Here is a 7,477-nt window from a genome sequence, read left to right as displayed (position 1 = left end):
ATACCAGAAGTACGGTATACAGTAAAATGGCAGATATACCAGAAGTACTGTATACAGTAAAATGGCAGATATACCAGAAGTACTGTATACAGTAAAATGGCAGATATACCAGAAGTACTGTATACAGTAAAATGGCAGATATACCAGAAGTACTGTATACAGTAAAATGGCAGATATACCAGAAGTATTGTATACAGTAAAATGGCAGATATTCCAGAAATACTGTATATAGTAAAATGGCAGATATACCAGAAGTACTGTATACAGTAAAATGGCAGATACCAGAAGTACGGTATACAGTAAAATGGCAGATATACCAGAAGTACTGTATACAGTAAAATGGCAGATATACCAGAAGTACTGTATACAGTAAAATGGCAGATATACCAGAAGTACTGTAAACAGTAAAATGGCAGAAATACCAGAAGTACTGTATACAGTAAAATGGCAGATATACCAGAAGTACTGTATACAGTAAAATGGCAGATATACCAGAAGTATTGTATACAGTAAAATGGCAGGTTCTCTTTCCTTCACTTGATCTGATCGTCTTCTCAAATCAACACATTCCTGACATGTACAGAGACCTCTTCCAGGAACCTGGACGCAATCTGCACAGCGATAGGCTGGTTCGGTGAGGTTTCGGATTGGTCACTTTGGAAATGGTAACCATGGTTTCAGGCCATGGGCATCTGGTGATAGGCTGCGTAGCGTCCAGTCACGTAATGGTAGATCTGGAGAAAAGAGAGAAACAGGAAATAAAACGGAAGATGAAAGAGGATGACAGGTACAAACACTAGGTTAGATAGAGCGGACCATTTAAATATGACCCTGTTGTTAGGAGGTCTGGAACACTGACATGTACAGGGTTAAAGGTCATGACTAATGGACAAACTAAACCATTATGGTGTCCTACAGTACCAAGCCTTTCCACTCTCAGCACTAATCGCCTCACGTTATGGGACGCGTGTTGGAAGGGAGTGAGTGAGTGTGTGTGTGTGTCTCTGGGTGCTGTGTGTGTGTGTGTGTCTCTGGGTGCTGTATGTGTGTGTGTGTCTGGGTGCTGTGTGTGTGTGTGTGTGTGTCTGGGTGCTGTGTGTGTGTGTGTGTGTGTCTCTGGGTGCTGTATGTGTGTGTGTGTCTGGGTGCTGTGTGTGTGTGTGTGTCTCTGGGTGCTGTATGTGTGTGTGTGTCTGGGTGCTGTGTGTGTGTGTGTGTGTCTCTGGGTGCTGTATGTGTGTGTGTGTCTGGGTGCTGTGTGTGTGTGTGTGTGTCTGGGTGCTGTGTGTGTGTGTGTGTCTCTGGGTGCTGTATGTGTGTGTGTGTCTCTGGGTGCTGTATGTGTGTGTGTGTCTCTGGGTGTTGTATGTGTGTGTGTGTCTGGGTGCTGTGTGTGTGTGTGTGTCTGGGTGCTGTGTGTGTGTGTGTGTGTGTGTGTGTGTGTACCTGTCTCTCTATGTCAGCCAGCAGGCTACTAGCCCCCAGTCTAAACAGGCGTGTGTGTGTGTGTACCTGTCTCTCTATGTCAGCCAGCAGGCTACTAGCCCCCAGTCTAAAGAGGTGTGTGTGTGTGTACCTGTCTCTCTATGTCAGCCAGCAGGCTACTAGCCCCCAGTCTAAAGAGGTGTGTGTACCTGTCTCTCTATGTCAGCCAGCAGGCTACTAGCCCCCAGTCTAAAGAGGTGTGTGTACCTGTCTCTCTATGTCAGCCAGCAGGCTACTAGCCCCCAGTCTAAAGAGGTGTGTGTGTGTACCTGTCTCTCTATGTCAGCCAGCAGGCTACTAGCCCCCAGTCTAAACAGGCGTGTGTGTGTGTACCTGTCTCTCTATGTCAGCCAGCAGGCTACTAGCCCCCAGTCTAAAGAGGTGTGTGTGTGTGTACCTGTCTCTCTATGTCAGCCAGCAGGCTACTAGCCCCCAGTCTAAACAGGCGTGTGTGTGTGTGTACCTGTCTCTCTACGTCAGCCAGCAGGCTACTAGCCCCCAGTCTAGAGGCGTGTGTGTGTGTGTGTGTGTGTGTGTGTGTGTGTGTGTGTGTGTGTGTGTGTGTGTGTGTGTGTGTGTGTGTGTACCTGTCTCTCTATGTCAGCCAGCAGGCTACTAGCCCCCAGTCTAAACAGGCCAGGGCTCAGCCACTCGTCTCCCAGCTCTTCCTTCATCAGAGTCAGCCACACCAGCGACTCCTTGGCAGTACGGATCCCACCGGCAGGCTTAAAACCAACCTAGGGGTGTACAAGTCACAGGACACGGGAACAACAGCTGTGTGTCAGTGAGGCAACAGTACAACTTCACGAGGGATTCTGGGCCATTCCAACAGGAAACGTTGTTTATTTATATCCATTTTAGGTAACTACATATATCTGATGTTGACCGGCGTTGATTGGAACGGAGGTAATTCAGCTAACTTGACTGAACGGACTCTTAAAGAAAAGCACACACACACTAAGAGCCATACCTTATGTCCAGTTTTCAGGAAGTAGTCCCGGATGGCTCTGACCATCACTATGGCGACAGGGTAGGTAGCGTTGACAGACTCCTTCCCTGTCGACGTCTTGATGAAGTCCGACCCTGTTGTTACACAAAACACACACACACACGTGGTTAAAAAGACGACCTCATTTCATCAACTGACCTTAATGTTCAGCGCATTGGGTGAAGTATTCAGAACCCTGGTCTTCATACACATTTCGTTATGTTAAAATGTAAAAAACTAAATCCTCATCAACCTTCACACAGTACCCCGTAATGACATCACAGTACCCCGTAATGACATCACAGTACCCCGTAATGACATCACAGTACCCCGTAATGACATCACAGTACCCCGTAATGACATCACAGTACCCCGTAATGACATCACAGTACCCCGTAATGACATCACAGTACCCCGTAATGACATCACAGTACCCCGTAATGACATCACAGTACCCCGTAATGACATCACAGTACCCCGTAATGACAAAGCGAAACAGGTTTTTAGAAATGTTTGCTGGTCCAGCCAGATCCCAGACTAGATACCTGAAAATATCTCTGCAGCACCTGACAGAGGTTGAGAGGATCTGCAGAGAAGAATGGGAAAAACTCCCCAAATACAGGAGTGCCAAGCTTGTAACGTCGTACCCAAGAAGACTCGAAGCTGTAATCGCTGCCAAAGGTGCTTCAACAAAGTACTGAGTAAAGGGTCTGAATACTTCTGTAAATGTGATATTTCATATATTTTCTGTAAATATTTATACAAAACAGTTTTTGCTTTGTCATTATGGGGTATTGTGATGTCATTATGGGGTATTGTGATGTCATTATGGGGTATTGTGATGTCATTATGGGGTATTGTGTGAAGTTTGATGATGTGAAAAAATGTAATCCATTTTAGAATAAGGTTGTAACGTAACAAAATGTGGAAAAAGTCAAGGGGTCTGAATACTTTCAGAATGCAGTGAATAACATGCAAGATAACATCTGATGGACAATTTCATGTTATTGTCACCATGACAATTCCTTCTAGACATCAATATGGAATCTATTCAGCTTTTCACCTTTCTACAATTCCAGAAAGATCCCATCCAAGCAGGATGAGCTATAGAAATAGGAAACTAGACATACAGATGACCTACAATACAGTACACACATTTAACATTCTAGAAATTCTAGAAATACATTTTGAATAAAAATAGGACATTTTGAGATGTCATCAGACTGGATTAAAATACAATATGATACTACTACAGTATAAAAGGTACAACTAGTTCTAAAGTATCTCTGACCGAAACAGGATATTACAGTGAGGGCTGCTCTGCTCTCAGGGTCTCCAGTGAGGGCCGCTCTGCTCACAGGGTCTCCAGTGAGGGCCGCTCTGCTCCCAGGGTCTCCAGAGACATTACAGTGAGGGCCGCTCTGCTCCCAGGGCCTCCAGTGACATTACAGTGAGGGCTGCTCTGCTCCCAGGGTCTCCAGTGAGGGCTGCTCTGCTCCCAGGGCCTCCACTGAGGGCCGCTCTGCTCCCAGGGCCTCCACTGAGGGCCACTCTGCTCCCAGGGTCTCCAGTGAGGGCCGCTCTGCTCCCAGGGTCTCCAGAGACATTACAGTGAGGGCCGCTCTGCTCCCAGGGCCTCCAGTGACATTACAGTGAGGGCTGCTCTGCTCCCAGGGTCTCCAGTGAGGGCTGCTCTGCTCCCAGGGCCTCCACTGAGGGCCGCTCTGCTCCCAGGGTCTCCAGTGAGGGCCGCTCTGCTCCCAGGGTCTCCAGAGACATTACAGTGAGGGCCGCTCTGCTCCCAGGGCCTCCAGTGACATTACAGTGAGGGCTGCTCTGCTCCCAGGGTCTCCAGTGAGGGCTGCTCTGCTCCCAGGGTCTCCAGAGAGGGCTGCTCTGCTCCCAGGGTCTCAATTGAGGGCCGCTCTGCTCCCAGGGTCTCCAGAGACATTACAGTGAGGGACACTCTGCTCCCAGCGTCTCCAGTGAGGGCCGCTCTGCTCCCAGCGTCTCCAGTGAGGGCCGCTCTGCTCCCAGCGAGAGGAGAACATATGGTGTCTGTGACACTGTGACAGGGCTAACAGAGGGTATGTGCTGCTGCCTCATCAATATAACCCTTCATTTATCCCCTTCCCTTCCCTCCCTCCCATCCTTACATTTATCCCCTTCCTTTCCTTCTGAGACAATTATGTCTTATCAGCTTTCTGGATAAAAATAGAAGCTGAAATGACAGGCTTTTAATAGATGAACCACAAACCCTGGTAAGAAACAGCACCATCCCTCTATTCTCCTCCTCTCCTTCTTTCCCTCCATCCCTCCTCCCCCTAGTCTCTAACGACAGCTCATTACGACACTGATGAACACGTTACACTGCATTACAGACATGTACTATGTGTTTTTACATTACTAGAATATTTTACAGACATGTACTATGTATTTTTAGTCAGAGTCTCTCTCTCTCTCTCTCTCTCTCTCTCTCTCTCTCTCTCTCTCTCTCTCTCTCTCTCTCTCTCTCTCTCTCTCTCTCTCTCGCTCTCTCGCTCTCTCTCTCTCTCTCTCGCTCTCTCTCTCGCTCTCTCTCTCTCTCTCTCGCTCTCTCTCGCTCTCTCTCGCTCTCTCTCGCTCTTCGTCAAAACCCTCTCTCACCATCTTTCCCTCTCTCCTCATCCCCCACTCAGACGGAGGAGTAATTCTGTACATTGGTTATGGGGGATGTTAATGAGCTGATAATTGATAGAGGTTATTAAACCAGGATGGCGGTAATGACGCTCGTTTCATTTGGCTAGCGTGGGCAAGCAGGCAGAGTGTGTGTGTGTGTGTGGCGGAGTAAAATAGCCGCCGTCATAGATTAATAGGCAAAATTATCATTCAATTTCTGGAATCTCATACGCAATTTATAGAACAAGGGGAGATTAAGGAGCAAGCGCTGAGACAAAAGCAATGTATTTTAATAATGATCTCTATCGGACCGGCTGACAATTTGGTACAGTAATCAGGCTTATTATGTGACGGGTAGCTAAGTGTACAGTTCAGGGTGTGTGTGTGTGTGTGCGAGAGAAAAAGAGAGACAGAGAGAGAGAGAGAGTGTTCATCAGGTTAGCTAAGTACAGAGACAGAGAGTACAGCCTGAACAACAGCGCCCCCCACAGGAGAACGTGACAAACTGCACCATGTGTAAAACAATATCACTGGGCCTGATTCACAGGAGAGATGAGAGCATTCAACTCTGATTCTCACAAACCATTCATCAACGAGAGAAAAATGTGAGTTGGATCTCAAGTGCATATAATAGCACCCTGTGTGTACGTGTGAGAGAGAGGGAACACTCACCAGCCATCATAGCCACCAGACTAGCCTTGTAGACGTTGGTGTAGGTCCCCAGCTCTCCTATAGCCAGGATGGACTTCATGTGAGCCTCCCCACAGGCCTCTCTGAACTGACACACCTCATCGTACACGGCTGAGGAGAGACAGAGGGGGTTGAAATGGAAACTTTACTGAGGAGACAGAGGGGATTGAAATGGAAACTTTACTGAGGAGAGACACTCCACCACACACCTTCACTGTCATAGCAACACCATAGCTCACACTGCCATAGCAACACCATAGCTCATACTGCCATAGCAAAGCCATAGCTCATACTGCCATAGCAACATCATAGTTCATACTGCCATAGCAACATCATAGCTCATACTGTCATAGCAACACCATAGCTCATACTGCCATAGCAACATCATAGTTCATACCGCCACTGCAACATCATTCATCAACACCTGCCAGTTGAGGACTTGAGGCATCCGTTTCTCAAACTAGACACTCTAATGTACGTGTCCTCTTGCTCAGTTGTGCACCGGGGCCTCCCACTCCTCTTTCTATTCTGGTTAGATTCAGTTTGTGCTGTTCTGTGAAGGGAGTAGTAGACAGCGTTGTACGAGATCTTCAGTGTCTTGGCAATTTCTCGCATGGAAAAGCCTTCATTTCTCAGAACAAGAATAGACTGATGAGTTTCAGAAGAAAGTTCTTTGTTTCTGGCTATTTTGAGCCTGTAATCGAACCCACAAATGCTGATGCTCCAGATACTCAACTAGTCTAAAGGCCAGTTTTATTGCTTCTTTAATCAGAACAACAGTTTTCAGCAGTGCTAACATAAAGGCAAAAGGGTTTTCTAATGATCAATTAGTCTTTTAAAATGATAAACTTGGATTAGCTAACACAACGTGCCATTGGAACACAGGAGTGATGGTTGCTGATAATGGACCTCTGTACACCTACGTAGATATTCCATAAAAAAATCTGCTGTTTCCAGCTACAATAGTCATTTACAACATTAACAATTGCAAAAGGGTATATGTACACTGTATATTTGATCAATTTGATGTTATTTTAATGGACAAAAAAAAGGACATTTCTAAGTGACCACAAACTTTTATATGTTTACATGTTCCAGTTGACTGACTATGTTTACATGTTCCAGTTGACTGACTATGTTTACATGTTCCAGTTGACTGACTATGTTTACATGTTCCAGTTGATTGTATGTTTACATATTCCAGTTGATTGTATGTTTACATATTCCAGCTGACTGTATGTTTACATGTTCCAGTTGACTGACTGTATGTTTACATGTTCCAGTTGACTGACTGTATGTTTACATGTTCCAGTTGACTGACTGTATGTTTACATGTTCCAGTTGACTGACTGTATGTTTACATGTTCCAGTTGACTGACTGTATGCTTACATGTTCCAGTTGACTGACTGTATGCTTACATGTTCCAGTTGACTGACTGTATGCTTACATGTTCCAGTTGACTGACTGTATGTTTACATGTTCCAGTTGACTGACTGTATGTTTACATGTTCCAGTTGACTGACTGTATGTTTACATGTTCCAGTTGACTGACTGTATGTTTACATGTTCCAGTTGACTGACTGTATGTTTACATGTTCCAGTTGACTGACTGTATGTTTACATGTTCCAGTTGACTGACTGTATGTTTACATGTT

General features: G+C 45.9%; 1 protein-coding gene across 1 annotated transcript in view; it reads right to left on the bottom strand.

The window, feature by feature from the left end:
* Positions 1-309: 309 nt before the first annotated feature.
* Positions 310-7,477, bottom strand: part of LOC129838557 (deoxyribose-phosphate aldolase-like) — a 41,153-nt gene continuing 33,985 nt past the window's right edge. Inside the window, exons 6-9 of the mRNA XM_055905612.1 lie at positions 5,804-5,932; positions 2,456-2,568; positions 2,073-2,222; positions 310-734 (exon numbers count right to left, since the gene is read on the bottom strand). Of these exons, the coding sequence (XP_055761587.1) occupies positions 678-734; positions 2,073-2,222; positions 2,456-2,568; positions 5,804-5,932 (449 nt within the window). The 3' untranslated portion in view covers positions 310-677. The remainder of the gene's footprint in view (positions 735-2,072; positions 2,223-2,455; positions 2,569-5,803; positions 5,933-7,477) is intronic.

This window comes from Salvelinus fontinalis, chromosome 39 (assembly GCF_029448725.1).
Source record: "Salvelinus fontinalis isolate EN_2023a chromosome 39, ASM2944872v1, whole genome shotgun sequence".
Lineage (NCBI taxonomy): Eukaryota > Metazoa > Chordata > Actinopteri > Salmoniformes > Salmonidae > Salvelinus > Salvelinus fontinalis.
Note: the sequence above shows the minus strand (reverse complement) of the source record. Positions and strands in the feature narration are given on the sequence as shown.